The sequence below is a fragment of the Aedes aegypti genome, chromosome 2 (genome assembly GCF_002204515.2).
Source record: "Aedes aegypti strain LVP_AGWG chromosome 2, AaegL5.0 Primary Assembly, whole genome shotgun sequence".
NCBI classification, from domain to species: Eukaryota; Metazoa; Arthropoda; class Insecta; order Diptera; family Culicidae; genus Aedes; species Aedes aegypti.
The window spans coordinates 387,058,508-387,077,185 of record NC_035108.1 but is presented as its reverse complement, the minus strand read 5'-3'; the positions used below and the strand labels follow the sequence as shown (position 1 = coordinate 387,077,185).

General features: G+C 39.0%; 1 protein-coding gene across 2 annotated transcripts in view; it reads left to right on the top strand.

Moving 5' to 3' along the window:
* LOC5564544 (epidermal growth factor receptor) overlaps positions 1 to 18,678 on the top strand; it is a 352,159-nt gene that overhangs the window by 250,307 nt on the left and 83,174 nt on the right. Inside the window, exon 1 of one of the 2 annotated variants that reach the window (XM_021846943.1) lies at positions 7,685 to 8,913. The exons of the other annotated variant lie outside the window; for it this stretch is intronic. Within the exon in view, the coding sequence (XP_021702635.1) occupies positions 8,706 to 8,913 (208 nt within the window). The 5' untranslated portion in view covers positions 7,685 to 8,705. Of the gene's footprint in view, positions 1 to 7,684; positions 8,914 to 18,678 lie in introns of those variants that run through there. 2 annotated transcript variants of the gene reach the window in all.

Genomic DNA, 18,678 nt, shown 5'->3' with positions numbered 1-18,678 from the left:
TGAAAATTTTCCATTCTGCGGTAGCCGCCAAGTTCTACCGCAGCTTTGGGAATCATTGTATCATTGAACGCATCCATCTAATCAAAGTATGCTAGTAGAGTCCACAGCTTTGAAAAACAGCCGAAAACAACAATCATCAGTCTGGTTTCCAAGGTGTCATCGCAGCCGATCGATGATGCTTTGTGAAAATCAGTAATGTGACTGCTGCTGTAGCTTTCTGTTCCACCGTAGAACGGAAAGTTATCTCTAAAATTGCAATATATTTTATTAAATATTTTTTAATATATTATTTCAGAGTGTCCGGATATTGGTACCGTCTGGATTTTGATTCTCCACGGTATCCAGGACCGCTTGCAGATTTCTGTCGAAAATCTTATCAAAATACTACTGATAGGCTCGAATTGCTTTCACCAATAGTTTCAGTATGAAAGTTAAGAATTTCAATTTTCCTAAATCTCGATTACTTTTTCAAATCGACGTAAGTAACTTTCATACGGTTTTGAGAAAATTAATTAGGAAGAATCACAACCTTTCTTCTAAAACTGTTTTAAAATTAATCTCCTTTATAACATTTTTTTACCGTGTACATCACTTAATTTTTGCATGCAATCAGCTCGCGTTAAAACTCAAAGTAGTTCCTTTCACTTCCCACAAAAATTGTATGACAAAATGATAAGCCGTTTCAATCAGTTACTTAAGACGTTTTTGTACCAGTGTAAAATCGACTCAAGTAGTGTTTTGTTTTGATTCGTGGTTAAGTCACTTTGGCTCCTACACAACGGAGCGGCGAAAGTAGCGGTTAGGTTGCGAAAGTGGAGAATCTTACTTTCGTCGTTTTGTAAATCCGTAAATTAAACGTTCTAAAAGTGAAAAATCGAGTTGGTTTATAGCGGAACGTGTAGAATTTCGTCTGCGAAACACGTAGGATTGATAAAATAAGTTTGTTAACTTTTTTGACTTAAGTCTGTTTGAATAAGTCTTCGAGAAATACCGTTTTGATTCATATTACGGACAGCTTCAAATTCCGGACACTCTGCTTTGTATGGGAAACATTTCACACGAAATGTTTCAATTTTCGACGTTAAAAAGTTCCCAATTTTAAGGCTGTATTTAATAAGCATTTTCCATAGATATCTATGAAAATTTATAATGCCCAACTTTCTTAGACGTCTCTTAAGTGGTTTAACAAATTCATTTGATGATTTGACTTTTCTATTTATTTTTTGTTTGACCTGTCCGGAATTTGAATCGAAGTGTCCGGAATATGAGGCAAAAGTAAGGAAGTGTCCGGAATAAGAAACATGTAAAGTCCACACAATTCTATTTAATTAAAATTATTCATGTTTCAGAATCGAAATCTACACTCATCGTTCAAAATTTTAGGGGTTTGAAGGTTTGATAACGCGGAGGAATCATACAGAGTGATTTAGTTTACATGCTTTTTTGTGAGTTATACTTCACTGAGGCCTTAAGTGGCCGTAATATGAATCAAAACGGTAGTTTGTCAAGGAACTTCCAGTAAAAAACGAGTAATATCCTATGGATTCATGTGGAAACAATATTATTTGCACTTTTGATTCAAAATTTAAAAAGTGGCAAAGTTGATGACGTAAAATAAGGCGATTACAAGCCTTATTGACAGAATGACAATGCAAGTATTTTTCAGTACTCGTATAGATGCGAATAGCAATGATGACTCAATAAAATATTTGACCTTTTGCAAAACCAAATGGAGATGGACAACGCTCACATTTATTTTTATCAATCAAGAAAACCACTTAATTACAATGGCTTCGCGGACCCCGTCAGGGGTCTGCATACCACCCCTTGAGAAACTCTGGTACAAAAACGTATTTGATTCCAAGCGTGATCCTTAATGCAAATTATTGATAATTTTAATTAATTGCTAGAAAGTATATAATCCAGTTCCAGGTGATATCTAAATTATTGAGTTAACAATCTTTGGTACTCTAAATCATTAGCAGGTTCCTTAGCGTATCATTTGTTCGAGTTTTTTTTTCGCATTTCTGAATTGATGCTGAATGTTTATCATTTAAATTTTAGATGTTTTATTCTGATAAGATATTTAGAAGAAAGATATTCAAGAACTTTTTGTTATACTTCTGGAAGATTCTTGGTGAAATTCTTGGCATGGAATTGGTTTTCAGATCTCTGCGAATTTTGAATATGGTTGTTGGTGAAGAATTCCTAATGTCCCTGCGAGTTTCAGAAAACACCATTTTTCTAGTAAGCATTGCGACCGATTTCTTGAAAATGTTATTGAATCTTTCAATAAAATGTTTAAGAAATCGGTCGCAATGCTTATCTTATATCTTATTTAGGATATGAGAGAATTGTCAAAACTTTTATTAGCTTATCTTATCGAGATTCTCGTTATGCATATAATACATATGCATAAAGACCTTCAAATACCTCCATGACAATTATTGAAAATCCTTAAAAACAACTCAAGACTTCACCAAAAATTTTGGCTATGTGTCTGCCAAACAGTAATCTATAAAGCATATTTTCAGCAGTGGTGGAAAAGTTTGCATCACGAAGCAGCTCACGAGTGTATACCAATGCATAACATATATATATGACATATATGACAGACTCGCGAACAGGCTAGGTGTGAGTAAGTCCGCACCTGTCTGCTCGGGAGAACATGCCAAAAGAAGAAGCAACAAGCTCTGAAGCATTAACTCGCGAGTAACCGAGCAAGGGGTGATTTATAATGGTTTTGACAGACAGATCAATTGTATAACCATCAAATCGACAATAAACTACCAGTTTGTAATAAAAAAAACCCTTGAAAACCATAAATCTCGGTGGGGAAGCAGCTTTTTTTTTCAGCAGCACAATTGACTCTGAACAGCCCCGAACACGATCACGAATCACACGATATACGAATGCAAAAATGAAAATTTCGACAAAGAAAGCTCTTAGTTAATAACTGTGGAAGTGCTCAAAGGAACACTAAACTGAGAAGCAGGCTATGTCCCAGTGAGGACGACGTTAATGCCAAGAAGAAAAAGACTTTTTTTTAAAGAATTTCCTGAATATTTTTCATGAGTACACTCATTATTATTAATACAGTGAGATTCCGTTTTTGGCATGCTCTGTTTTTGGCAGTCCCCGATTTTGGCAACAATATGGATCAGGTTCTGGCAACATTTTTGACGATCATTAAAAAATATACGTCCGCATTGTTTAATGAAATGATTAATCTTTATAAGTTTCTGTTCTAGGTTATGGCTTTCAGTCTATTATGCTCAAAAACGGATTTCACGTTTTCATCCAACGTTTCGGACACATTTATTGTGCCTTTTTCAAGGAATTAACTGTGTTTCGTTTTATCGTTAACATGCCCACAGCATAAGCAGCGTAAGTCAACATATATGTATACGAGGTTTTGACACAAGAAGAGTGAATGTGGCGCCAAACAGGCAAGTTCAGCGACCCGGATCATTTTTACGGATTCTACGCCCGTGTTAGATACCAGAACTGGCAAAACCTCGTATGTTGACTTACGCTGCCTATGCTTTAAGCATGTTAACGATAAAACGGAACACAGTCAATTCCTTGAAAAAGGCACAATAAATGTGTCCGAAACGTCGGATGAAAACGTAAAATCCGTTTTTGAGCATAATAGACTGAAAGCCATAACCTAGAACATAATCATCACAGTCGTATCCCCGAGAAATTTTACATGTATGTCTACTAGAGTTTCAACATCTTTTCTCAGGCATTTTCACTATGTCACCAGCCCACTTGAGTCTGCCGGTGGGTGATACACCTATTAAAATCCATTTCTTCAGATTTGGAATAGCTTGTTTGAACGAAGCACAAGCACTAACACAAAAGCAACATTCTCCCATTGGAGCGTACGATGAAAACGGTTGAGATTGTTTTAGCAATCTGTCAGCTGCATGAGTATGTATGTTGATCTAAAGTAGTGTTTGATCACTCAATCGCATCGCTTGCTTCTGCGGGGGTGGCTGACAAACACTTGTTTGGCTATAATATGATTATTGAATTGTATCGCGAATCCGATGAGGCAAGAATTTACTATGAATCTCATCACCAACCATTGGTGATTCGCAGATCCTTACCTTTTCCCACTAACGCAATATCCTTTCCAAGACAACTGTGGAGATTCCGAAGATTCTTCGGTCTCTAGTAACAATGGTGGTCTAATTCCTTCGCTTCCCTGATAACCGTAAGGACGTGGCCGACGCCGTTACTGACTTTTGACATTTGAGCTCTCGATTTGTGCACAATCAAAGCAATCTCGATTGCTGCGGTAAATCACGGAGAAACTACGGTCATGCATGTAATCTATCTGTTATTCGGAGCTACGTTCCCTCTTCAATAAACGTCATGGGTGCTCAGACTGTAGTATACTGCGTGACATATCAAATTTTTTGATCAAGGATACGGGCCACATGAAATAATCAAAATATTCCTTGAGAAATACTGGTAATCTCTAGCTGGTCTAGGAGTTTTGTAACTGGATCCTGAAGAGTCCCAGAGACGGAATCCTATGTTTTCTTATAGTTGGCTTCTGATCATTGTGGGTATTCTTAGCAGACATTGAAGGTTTCTTGCGTGATTCTATGAAGGTATTATTTATTATTGGTGATACTGTGCCTAAACCTGTTCATAACTCCTAAAATTTCTAAGGTGTGTTGCAAATTTCTAGCCAAATACTGTGAATTTGAAGTGTTATTTTATTTAAAGCAATTTTGAAAAACAAAATGAAGGTTCTGAATAGTGCTTGTAAATTTGGAGATCTCTAGCAAAAGTTTGGAAAGTTCTAATAGAATTTTGAGACGTTCCGTCGGAACCTTAAAAATTTTTCAGCAATATTGCAGCGGAATCTTTGAATTCTAAACGATAAACTCAAAATTTCTAGCGGACTTTTGAATAGTATATCTTGCGAGCTCGTACAGTATCCTAGCGTGTTCCTGTGGATTCTTACAGATTACCTGATGGTTCCTATCGGACTATTGTGGTTTGCGAATTTCCGTCTATTTTATAAGATTATAAGGGCTCAGCTTTTAAAACACAATTGAAACATATCTTAAATTTAAGTTATAACAAGCCTTGGAAGAGGCTTATTTGTATATTGTATGGAATTACAGGACGCAGTATGAATCATGAAAGCTTCATGCGGCTTGCGGCTCACAGTTTGAGTATTGCAATCATTTCTCTAGGAATTTAACATCCATATTTCTATGCAAAATACTATTTTAGGCTTAAAAAATATTCTGTTTCGAAAAATATAATGTTTTTTGTATTCATCATCCGATTTCACCTATTTTTGTTTTTTGTGTCCTTTTGACTGCAGTCAATTGTTCGATTGATTTTGTTATGTTCATTAAAATAAAATATTCAGATTTGTAACATCTAAAATGTTTTTTTTTAATTACGTTTTTAATTAAATGTATTGCATTTATGAACTCTAACACAGTTTTCAAGAATTATCCAGTTGTTGAATAATGGCTATTTATGCGATTGTTATTATAACCCATGCACACAAATAGTTTACATAAAGCTTACAGATATAAACCATCATTGAGGACATTTAAGCAACAAACAGTGTGTGGAACGTCTGTCGTAATTAACATGACAGGTCAATAGATTCATCGAATAGTCTTATTCCACAGAAATCTACGACGCAGTGGAACGTTCCAAAAACTGGCCAATTTATTGGATGATGTAACAATATTCAAATGACATTGTTGAAATAAAAAAATGGGTTCCTATTTTGGCATGGCTTCTTTTTTGGTAACTGAAAATTCCAACTTTGTTGCCAAAAACGGAATATCACTGTACAGGTATCTTAGACTAAGAAATTTCATAATCAAACGAGCTCGAAAGCTGAAGTTCTTCTCTTCGAACGAAAATGTTTCAAAACGATGAAGTGCGTCTCATACGAACGGGGGGTATTGCTGTGCTCAATAATTCAATTTAATGCATATTTCAACAATTTGATTGCAGGCCTGGTGTTTAGAAGGTTGTGAAAGAATGTATATTATTATTGTTTATTGCATAGATTTAAGCTAAAGTAATTCACCTCTAAGAATTTCTTTATTTTCTATTTAAAAACAAGCATTGAAACACTTTGCGGTCTTCAGCAAAATTGAAGTAAAATAAAGAATTTTAGCTTTTTCCCTGTTTGATACTTTTGATGATACTTTTTTACCATGAAGAAAAACATCTAAACAACATTTACAAAGTCATAATAGATTATTCATAAGACTTTTTTACGACATCTCATACGGAAACGTTGCACATATAAGCATCGCATAACGCAAAAGGTGGATTCGTTATACGCATATTTTGGTTGTCTGGGGACATTCAGAGTTACATGAAATTAAAACAAAAAAAAAACTTTACAAGATCAGCTCAATTCTCAGATCACCCTGATCCCAATATCAGACAATCTCAACAAACCGAGCTTAAATCCACTTACTCTCCAGCGACGACTTTTTCCATTTGCCACTCCTCCCGTCCCCCAGTCAGTCAGCATGTGCCGTGCCGTTTATGCTGCCTCTGCTCAGTCCAACTCAAAGAGAGTCAGCCCATATTCCTTGCACTACACACCGCACCACGCCGAATCCCGAAAGGTATTTTTACAACGTGTGGTGCTTTCCATTTCCAGTTCGTATCCTATTACACACAGGTACACCAACACACTATGACTTGGACGGTGCTTTTGCTTTCTGTCTCCTTACCGTTTTCACCACACCTGTCCGCCCCACATTGCGTCCATCCAACAAAACATGCTGGTTCTTCTGTGGAATTGAGTATACAGACAATCCACGGATAGAGCGGTTTTGTGAGACGCTGATTTTGAGTCATGGAAAACAGAAATGATTGCGTCTAAAGTGATGTTGAGTTAAGTAAGCTTTTGATTCTTCCTGAAACAGTGCTTCAGATTGTAGGTTTCAAAAATGTTATGCTTCAAAAATGTTTCTTTCTTAAAAAAAAAAAAGTTTTTCGACCTTGGTTTACCGTAACTAAGCTAAAGCTAAAATAGTTTTCGACCTTGTGTTCTCTTCGACCTTCTCCCCTTTCGACATTTTGTCTTTTAATTTTTTGCCATAGATTCGTATGCGCGTGCATGTTTGCTTCAGTTTTACACAGCATACAGTTTAACTGAATACAAAAGTAAACATTCATTACTTATCTGATTCCAGCTTATCGATATATGAAGGGCCAAAATAGGGCAGCGAATCCGTGAACGGAGACACTTACACACAGTTGACTGAAATTGGAAACTCTCCTCAAAAGTTGTTGGATCATATTGCTCTGAATTTTCACATTTCGACCCCTACTGAATGCAATATTTTCGAACTTACCGTATCAACCAAAACCAAAACCTTCTCCACTGTTTCCATCTCACCTGCGTAACTGGATCGCCATGGTTGCTATCGTCGTCGTTTTCGACCGCATACCTGTGTGAAGGTGTGCTGCTCCCGAGATTCTTCGAAACCGACTTAACACCGGCGCAGGTATTGGTGTTATACTTCTTATGATACGAGAATGCCTTAAGCAAACTACAGTATTCCTCTACAGTAATACAAATGCACGATCGACACAACGGTACGGAGAGCGAGAGCGATCGAAACCCGGTTGGCCAGGGGTTCGCGCAAACATTTAGCGCTTGTTAATCTTTAGTACGAGTTTCCCTGTAAGACGGTGCGCAGGCGCGTCCGTGTTTTTCTCGCTCGCGTTCCCCTTCCTACTTACTAGCACACAATAGATCATAATCCGAGCAGCATCCGATTGTATAGATTTTCCGTTTTGAGCTTTCTTCGGGGGTCTTTTGTTTTCCTGAATAGTTCGGCGGAATTCCAAAGCGCGCGATACGCGGCGTAGTTTGGTCGTTTGTTTTGGATGTCAGGATCCGTTAGATCCATCGGAACAAGGAATTGCTGAGGGGAGTACGTCAGATAGATCAACAGTGATCTCAACATTTGTAGACGAAGAAAAAATCTGCGCAGATATAGTGGAATAGCAAGAGTGAATTCGGGATCGTGGTGGGAGTGAACGGTTGATTGGAGTTTGAAACGTGGATTATCGGATGTCTCCGTTGTGAGGCAAAGTACACAACGAATGCTAAATAAGAAATCAGTGTTTGGCCTGTGATCGTGCTTGTGTGGCTGTAAAATAAGGTCGTTAAAAATTAAAACCGCTCGTGTGACACGTTTCGAAAGTGGCGATACGGCGCTAGGCCGTAACTGGCGGGTGGGTTATGAACCCGGGGGTCAACGGGAACGAGTCGTCGATGTCGTCGATCGATTGCGATTGCTGTAGTCGCGTGGTGTGACCAATCGGTTGTTTATATTAGCATTTGTAGTGGCCCAAAGCGCTCGATTGGCTGTGTGTACACGGGCAAAAAGTGCGGAATTCAACAAGTATCGGTCAAAACACAAGAATATGTAAATAGTTCGTGATATTTCGTCGAAACGTCGAAGTGCGAAAAAGTTACCAGTGAAAGAAGGCTGTATTGCGTCACGGACGCGTAAGCTCCAAATTCCAAGAAGTGATTGCTCATGTGGCTGAAACGTGGCTAATAGCTACTTTACCCAAAATAAATACATAAGAATCTAGAGATCGAGTAAATCATGAGTTCCAGAAGCAGCTAGGGCTTGACTGCGGACTGCGGGATCGAGGCTAGTAATGCGGACAGTATGAAGGGTTACAACACAAGTATAGTGGCCGTAGGATGGCTGCTGTCCACGGTTCTGGTCTTGAGTATACTGGCGAGTTCGTCCCACGCCCGGGAACGACCAGTCGGCTATGAGGCCTACCGGAATCGGCAGCAACGGCTCCAGATGGAGCGGGAGGCGCAACTCAAGCGCCTGGAGGAGAAGAACTCCGAGTTCGTCAAAGGCAAAAGTAAGTTCAGCGTTGAAAGATGCTTCGATCACAGATTGAAATTCGGGACACTCTACATTGCATGGGAAAGATTTTATTTGAAATGTATCAAAATTTGCCGTTCTTCGTTGGAGGCTCGTTTCAATAAGCATTTTTCTTAGCAATATGTGAAAATTTATAATGCTCAACTAGTTGTAATATCTTTCCCACATTTTAAAGAGTTTATTTGATAATTTGACTGGTTAAACTTTTCCATGAATTGTCTGGAATTCAAATCGAAATGTCCGTAATATGAAGCAAAAGATAGATTGCGTTCGGAATAATAATCTTAAAAATACAGCACATGTTACCGGTTGCTTTGTCACGTCAGGAATTAATCATCAAAATAAATCTCCTTTTCCTGAGCAGCCTAGATCGTAGTGTCGGTAACGGTTGTTTCAATTGGCTAAGAATTAACACTAAAGACTGCTTGTTCCGGTGGTAAAAGTCCACTTCACAGGTGATCACTAATTTATGGTGTGATGCGTACCGTGCCTAGGAATGAATGGTTAGGGGGTCTAAACAAATCCTAACCGCAAACGGAGCCTGTGGAGTACCAGGGCGCTCTTTACAGTATTGTGCCCTTTCTGTGCTAGCCGGAGCAATGGTGACCTTGTGTTTCTCCGAGATAGTCGGCTGCCCTTCTTCAGTCTCTAGCCTAAGGCTTAATTAGGGTGAACTTACGAACATGTTGCTATTTAATTATTACCACCTTATGGTTTCGCATTATGCATTTCACACAGTGTATTCTGTGCTTTTTCGCCTTTGGCGACTTTCAATAGTTATCGATCTGTTAGCTGCTGGTCTTTTTCGTGCTGTGATTGCTAAAAGCTTAATCCTGCCTAGTTTGGTTAGTGGTTACTGTTAGGATAGCTCAGATCAATCTTCAGCATAAAGAACAGGAACGACCAATCTTTGCAGACTGTAGCAATGCCTAGAAAAATTCCTGTAAGAATACTTGAACAAATCTTTAAAGACTTCCTTGAGAAACACTTAAGAATTACGGTAAAAAATTCTTAAGAAATCTTCGAGGAATTCCTGGAGATATCTTTAGAGAAAATCCTGATTAAAATCTTAAGGAAATTCTGAAAGACAATTTTAAAGAAATTCCTGGAGGCATCTTTGGAGAAACTTTTGATTGAATTTTTGAAGAAGTTCTAAACGGAAGTCTTGGACGATGTCCTATGATAATCGATTGAATAAAATCCTGGAGAGCATGGAACTTTCTTGAAAAATATCTGAATGAGTTCTAGAAATGTCTAATGATGCATGAGTTAATTTCTGTGGTTATATTAGACAAAACTCAGGTTGTGTTTTTGAGATATTCTAAACAAAATTCTCTGATGGATTCCTTAGGAAAATTCTCAAAGGGATTCCGTGGGAAATAATCAATAAAAGAACTCCTGATGAAATTTAAGAGATGAGCTAGACTCCGGTAGCAAATCTCTCAAATAAAGAAATCAATCCATCTATCCTAACTTGAGGAACGATTCGGAGTAATATCTGATTTTTTTTTTCCCCCATTGCATTCAGTTCACAGTGATGATTAAAAGTCTAACAAACGATATAAGAATGATGATGTTTTCTTATCAAATACGATTCAGTTGAATAAAACTTAAACTTTGATTTGACCTTGAAATAGCTCCAACATTCATTTAACAAAATCTGGAAGCTTGAAGCAGTATTGAATCAAAGCGATTTTGTCATGGATTTTTATCTATTTGAAATAAGGGTGTTTCTTGAACATGAAATTATTTTTTAAAACATGGAAGAAACCTATAAATATCATGGAATTTCATGTTTGTAAACGAGTAGACACCCACCTTACTTTCGTAAGGGAATCTTCTGTCTGGGTAACCTTGTGTACCCAGTTTTTTCTACTTTCAGCAAACATGAAATCGCAAATTCACGCTCCATGCCCCGCGCATACGCATACTGCGCTGACTCAGGAATCCCCGGTCAACAAATTAGGAACTCTTTATTGAATTTGTTGCGACCAAATTCTATGGGTATTCTCCGTCCATTGAAAATTCAAGTGATTCGTATGATGCTGTTGATACTAAAAAATCCTACATTATGGGAACTTTTGAAGAAACGTGTCCTCTGCGGTCTGTGAAGACTACAAGAGGTACCCCATGGTGGATTTCCGATCTGACTAGACTCAGGAAACAATGTAGAAGGAGTTGGAACAGACGCCGTTCAGCTGCATCAGAGTCATTCAAGTCGGCTCGTAATGCTTACAAGAAGGCTCTTCGATCTGCTGAACGATCCGGCTGGAAAAAAAAAAACTGTTTTAATGTCCAGTATGAGTGAAGTTAGTGAAGTTGGCTGAACAAAATCCTTGCAAAATCTAAAGATTTTCAAGTGACGAAATTCGCTTACCTAATGGGGACTTTAATTCTTCTGATGAAGAAGTTTTAGAATGTTCACTACACATTTCCCCGAATGTGTGGACATAGCATTTACGGATGAACAAATTGTCTTGTGATGTAGCTACGAGTCTCTGGCCTCGGCTCGCAGTATCGTAACTACTGAATCGATTTAATGGGCGCTCAATAGTTTTGCTCCTTGCAAATAACTGTGTTCCAACTTATGGATTTGTCGACGAATTTGGTGTTGATGTATACTCTCATGAGCTAAGGCTAAATTAGTTTTACTCACTTGGTAGACACTGCTTATAGAGTACAATCACAAGTTCAATGGAATGTAATGGGTGAAGTAATATACTTCTGGCTGCTATTGAAGCTCTTGCTTCGGATAACTCAGAATGGGGGTGACCCATTTTGCATAAAGACGTTTCACATAAGGACGTTTCGCATACGGACGTTTGGCATAATGGACATTTCGCATAAAGCAGTTTCATATAAGAACAGGTAGCATTTTAAAGAAGGCATATAATTCTCTTTATGCCAAACGTCCATTATGCGAAACGTCCACCCATAAAATTATGCGAAATGTCCTTATGCGAAACGTCTTTATGTGAAACGTCCCTCCCCCGCTTCGGCTAACTCAGAATCAAAGTTGGTAATCGCACGTCGAACTCAAATTCAGTCTTCGAACTGAATTCAGTCAACTCTGTAAATCTTGTATGGATATCTGGCCATTTTCCCATCGCTGGAAATTATTTGGCTTAAGTTTTATTTATTTATTTATTTATTTTTACTAAAATTTTGAAAGAGGGAAAATCCCCTTTGAGTGATTTTCATTGAAAATCTTTCTCAAAGAGGCACAAAACCTCTTTATCTTTTCAGTAAACATTATAAAACAAACTTAAAACTAAAGGCTCACACGGTAGTAAACCATAACAGAGCCATAATCTTGAAAAATAACAATCAGCATTAAGTTAGGAGTGTCATCGAAAGCCAGTGAGGGAGAGAATCAAAATGAAATCCAACGTGACATCAGTGAGGGAGAGAACCAGAATCGAATGCAATATGACATCTGAAAATAAAGGTAAAAAAAACACATAGAGTACATAACCAAATATGAGCTCTCATTTATAAACTGAAACAAAAGTTTCATTATAGAATACCATTTTGTACCAAGTATATCACGTACAGATACAGGAATAGGTTGACCCAAATTTACTATATTGTTGAAAAATTTATTTCTTTGAGAAACGAATTTGTGACACTGAAATACAATATGATCGATGTCTTCATAAAAATCCCCACAATCACATAAATTGGAATCTTTTATGTTGATGCGATACAAATGACTATTACAAATATAATGATTTGACATTAATCTCGAAAACGAACAAATAAAATTTCTACTTGCTGGCATATTTTTGAACCACGGAAAATAATTGACATTAGGACAAATAGAATGACACCATCGTCCTTTATCGCTTTAATTCCAACGGCTAAAGTTTTAGCTAAGTCATAATAAGTGAATCCGTTTTCAGAATCCTAAATATTCAGCACCTTTTTAGCCTGGAAGATAAGAACTCTAAGTTTGCAAAGGCAAAAGTAAGTTCAGTAAACATTTTCTTCGCACCTATGTTTTCCCACCACACACGTCCGATTTTTATCGAATCAAACAGAATTATTTGGTTAATCGATACGATAAACTCGTACAAATAGATCTGGAAGGAAAACTTCTCAAAACTGAACGTGGATTTCGTTGCGTTACCCGCGTGTAGCCTCCAACATACACCATATCAGTAGGCAAACAACCAAACATACCCGCAGCATTTTTTTTTATCAGCAAACAAAGTCACTTTCCTCGTCTTATAGCCGAAGGTAGAGAACCAAAAGCAAACAGCAGCCCGTTTGAGCGCAAACATAGCATACCTCTTGGACACATATTGGGCCCACACTATCTTCCAGAGGAGCATATACAATCGATGGCGTTGATAACGCCAGCGATCTCGGGATGTCTGGGCAAGCATAGCAGAGTGTTATCGATCACGTTCGATTGGTTCGGAAATTGGGACAAATACGAGCTTGTGGTGAAGAAACTTCGAGAAATCGACGGAGTAAGATTTGTTGACAATAATGGTGTAATTGATTGGAACCGCAGACGGGTGTAATTCGTGACGTTGTTGTTGGGCAGAAGGGTAGACTCAATGATTGGCAATCATTGGAAGGTATCAAAGTTTTGAATTCATAATGCAATGCATTTATGGTAAATAATAAATTTGCCTGGGGTCTTCCTTAGCCGAGTGGTTAGAGTCGGCGGCTAAAAGCAAAGCCATGCTGAAGGTGTGTGGTTTCGAATCTCGGTCGGTCCAGGATCTTTTTGTAATGGGAATTCTCTTCACTTTCCTGGGCATAGAGTATCATCGTACCTTCCTCACGATATACACATGCAAAAATGGCAACTGTAGCAAAGAAAGCTCTCAGTCAATAACTGTGGAAGTGCTCTTAAGAACATTAAGCTAAGAAGCAGGATCTGTCTCAGTGACGACGTAATGCAAAGAAGAAGAAGAAGCGTCCTGATTCATACAATTCACATTTTGACTATTATCCTCATGATTTTAAAATATAACTCATTCATATTTATATCGACTAATATTGACACATAGCTTTAATTACCAGTCCAGTACTCCACAGTGTCTCGTAGCATGAGAAAAAAATATACGTATTTAATCGACCTCATTAGTAGTTTTTTTTTTCTTCGAATGTTAGTCAGCTTTGATTATATTATTTTCAAACCGTTTAGAACTCCAATGATTTTGATTGGTCTTGAATCTAGAATACTGATAAAATGATGAAACGGAGCTTTATTAAATTCACTGACATTGCTCGAAACGTTTTGATGACCCGTCAATTTGGAGCTCATCGTCACCACCATACCAATTTCGTGTAACGGAACCGTTTTCCTAAAACACCATCTAATTATAGCCCATCTCTAATGCCACGGCAAACCGGTGCCTATTTATGTTTATTATCTCCACAATCGACCTATCGAGTCCCAGTTCCCCATTAGCATTCCAAATTGCTTCAATCGTTTGCATAATTCGGATTTTAGATTCTTTACAACGGCGCGCACTCATAAACCTCCGGCAACTATTTGAGGTGGACGAGAATTTTGTCCAAAAAATCCCAGCGATTGGCTGTCGTGACGTACCGGGGCCTCTCATGATGTTTGATATCATCATCGTTTGAGAATCATATTGTCCGAGTTCTTCGCAGCCCTACAGCAGAATACAATGGTCCATCCGTTGGTGGGTTCGTTGCTTTCTGGGAACCGTACCTACTCGTTTGATCCAATTTGTATCATCAATCTAAGTTGCGGCCAAGCGCAGCCGAAAGTTCCTCGGAGCTATATCCAGCTTTGCACGCAGCAAAAGCGCCATAGTCCCGGAGAAACTCTCGGGCTTCACGGTCGCCGTCTTCGTCTTCGTCGTCGCCATCGCCGCCCGATCCCTATAATTTATCTGGCATCTCTGCTTTACGGGGACCTTCGCGTGTGTGCAAAGTTTGCGAATCCCAAAGCCACCGTGGCTCAGCGCGAAACTTTTGTTACCCTTCGGATCGGTGCTGGTTGATCATCATCGTGCCGATCATGGTCGGTCGTGGGGAAACAACACGAAACATAATCTTTATGATTAAGCACGATTCGCGCTCGTAGGGGTACGGTGCGGTGCGCGGATCGCGGTCCGGATCCGTGCTCGGTTGGTCATGAAGATGCAAAACAAAGACCGGGCCGAGATTCCGGGATTGGGTCGTCGTCGAGGCCGGGGAGCCGCGAAGGAGAAACCAGTCGAAAATAGCTATCGGGTAGACGTGATCTTCGATGTGCAAGACACCCAAACTCGAAACGGTTCCCGGAGGCTGCCGAAAACAACGATGGCGACTATCGGTCGGTTGCTCGACTCGGCTCCGGCTCGTATCAGCCAACAATGAAGCTTTTGTTTGGCTTTCTTTGTGCTGTGCCTGAGCTTGGTTGTTGCCTCATTTGTAGCGGGATCCCTGCAGCTACGTACCTACCTACACGATCGAGGCGGGGTAGGGTCCAAGGCTCGGAGGATCGCGCAACCCGATCGAATGAGAGTGCAGAACCAGAGCAAGGCTCATTATTATTAGTTTTATCTAGATGCCGTTTGAGTTTCTTCGTGGCGTGGTTGCTCTGTTAAGGCCCGGTTCGTGACCGCAGGGTCGATCTTCTGCACGGACTGTAGTGATTCTCGAAACTTCGGGACGGAGGTATGTACAGTGTTCGCACCAGCAATGATGGCAGAATGTCGGATGTTCATACAGCTATCCCCAGATCTACAACGTACTTCATCTACGCGGTTTCCATGTAGAACAAAAATCTCGTAGATGAAGTACCCGTGGTCTAGAGTATTTAAGCTGATTGAATGCTTTAGCTAGAATGTGAGCTAATATGCTTCCGCATGCTTCATTTCGGTGAACATACATACATACACACAGGAATAATTGAGGTCAATCATAGCAAAATTACCGTTACGAACATGCTCGTCTATGAATTGCAAAACTTGTAACTTTGCGATGCTCTTCGTGATGCAAAAATGAAAAATGAATGTTGACGATTGTTGGATCGCAAAGACGCGTAGACTATCGTTCGCGAAGAAGATCCATTGCAACACTACCTGGACCCTCACAGAAATTCAAAGATCTACTCTGGATATCCGGGATCTACACTGAAGTCCCAAGATTTACACTAGAATCTCAGAATTCATATTGATATCTCAAGATTTAGACCATTATTGAAGGATTCACACTGAAATACTATAATTCAGGCTGGAATCTCAGAATCCACTCTGTGGCTCCAAGATCCACACTGAAGTATTTTAATTCTAAGATTTCCAATGAATCCACACGAAAATACCAAATACCGATCTAGGCAGGAATCTCAGCATCCACACTTAAATCTCAAGATCCACACTGAAAGACAATGACCCACATTTGAATCACATTATCCACACTAGAATCCAAGGATCCACACTGGAATTCAAGGATCGATACTGGAGTACCAAGATTCACACTGTCACCCTACGATTCGCATCACAACCCCAGGATCCACTATGAAATAATTCGATCAACACTACAACCCCATGATTCACACTTAAATAAAGGGATCCACACTGAAATACCAGATTCCACACTGTAGTTTTGCACGGGAAAAAATCTGATTCCCAAATCATGATTTACAAGTCATGAAATTCATAATTTGGTTAGATCATGATATCAGGACCACAAATCATGGTTCCTGGAGTCATAGTCATGATTCCTCATAAACGTAACATCCAGACTGACAACACTAAACGGAGTGCATTGCATCATTCCATTCGTTTAGATCACCTACATTTCAACATGTTAAAGTGGTAGTGTGGTATGGTACGGGTTTCTCTATCCCAGTGGTCACCAAATTGCGGCCCGCGGGCCGCATGCGGCCCTCACCAAGGTTTTGTGCGGCCCGCGGAGTGATTTTCAATATTGGAGTAGTGCGGCCCGCATGTTGTGATTTCAGAAGCTAACAATTTATCTTCTGTGAAATTTTGCTAACGTTTTTCTGTAGTTTTTATGTGTTGAGCACAAGAATGACTATCGACAAACTAAGGGGAATTCATACGATTTCTTATTTTGTCCGAAAACCCAAATTTTCTTCATATCATCGTTACATCAAACCACCAAAGTTTTCAACGTTCCAGTAGAACGTTTTTCAAAGTTCAAGAAAGAAAATGATTTTTTCAAGTAGTTCCATTTTAATTCCAAAACTATGCCGAAGTTTTAGTTTTACTGTAATTTAAGATTTTCATGACATGGAGGGTCAATGTTAATATTATACAAGTGTTACAATTATCCCAACTACATCGGTGTTATTAGGAAAGATTATTGAAACCGCTAGTTCCGTTTCGGTTCATATTACGGACACTTAAACCCTCAGTGGAGTATCTCAGCATAGAGCATATAAAACAAATCATTCTGTATAATTTGTCAGTGTTATCATTCTTTGGAAACCCTTAAATTTTGAATGGTTGGTTATTATGACACTTCCTTAACTTGGATAATTTTAAATTAATCGAAATTTGAGGCTTTTTCATGATTCTTATTCCGGACGATTTCCCTCCTTTGTCTCTTATTCCGGATACTTTGATTCAAAATACAAGAAAGAAACTGAAATCATCAATTGAACTTACCTACCAATCAGAGGCACATCTAAGACAGCTGAGAATTCTAAATTTTCATGGATATCTATAGAAAATGATAATTTAAACGGAGCCACAAAGTGGGGCCTTTGGAGTAGCAAATTTTGAAGGTTTTCGGGTGAATTATTTCCCATACAATCTAGAGTGTACGGAATTTGAATCAAAACGGTAACTGTAGAACACAAAATGAATACATATGCCAGAAGTATCCTGTCAACCCCAAAAGTAACCCAGTTAAGTTGAACAATAACTGAAATTCACAGAAAAACTTACAGAGAAATGCTGAGCGAATTTTTTGGTCGACAGAAACTCTGGTCGAGTCGTTTTGATCAGATTTATAAAAAGATATTATTTACTGCTTGTGGCCCGCGATGCGTTTTAAGAGCGAAATAGTGTCCCGTATAACCAGTTAGGCTGAGGACCACTGCTCTATCCGAAGGTTCTTGGTTCGAACCTCGCTCTAGTATTTATTTTTTAATATTGTCGATCATAAACGGATGCGCTGCTCTTGATTTTAGGCATGTGATTCATGATCCCGAGCAATCTGCAACAAAAACATAACGCGTGTGTTGCGTTTCGGCAATCTGACTCATGATATCATGAGTCCAAATCATGGTGTATATTCATAAGCTGAAAACACTCTGAAATCATAATATCATGAGTCATAATTTGGTTTTTGGATTCTGATTTCTACCCGTGTGGGATTCACACTGGTATCCCAAGATCCATATTGCAATCCTGCGATCCACATGCCAGGATTCACATTGTAATCAAAGCATCCACACTGAAACGTAGTGAAACCTCCATGAGTCGATGTTCCATGTTCCGTACTAAAAACAAAATTTCATGGTCCCCTCAAACAGCTTTCCAAAGTATTTCCATTACTCGCTATTTGCACAAGTCAATGGTCTCTCTAGATATCGATTTATGGAGGTTTGACTGTACCAGGATTCACACTGGAGTTGCGTGATCCACATTAGAATCCTAGGATCTACATTTCAATCCCAAGTTCCACACAGAATTTCGGCGATCCACATGACAGTCCCAGAATCTACACTGAAATCATACGATCTACACTACATCTACACTTGGATCGAAGGATCCACACTGAAAAACAAATATTCACA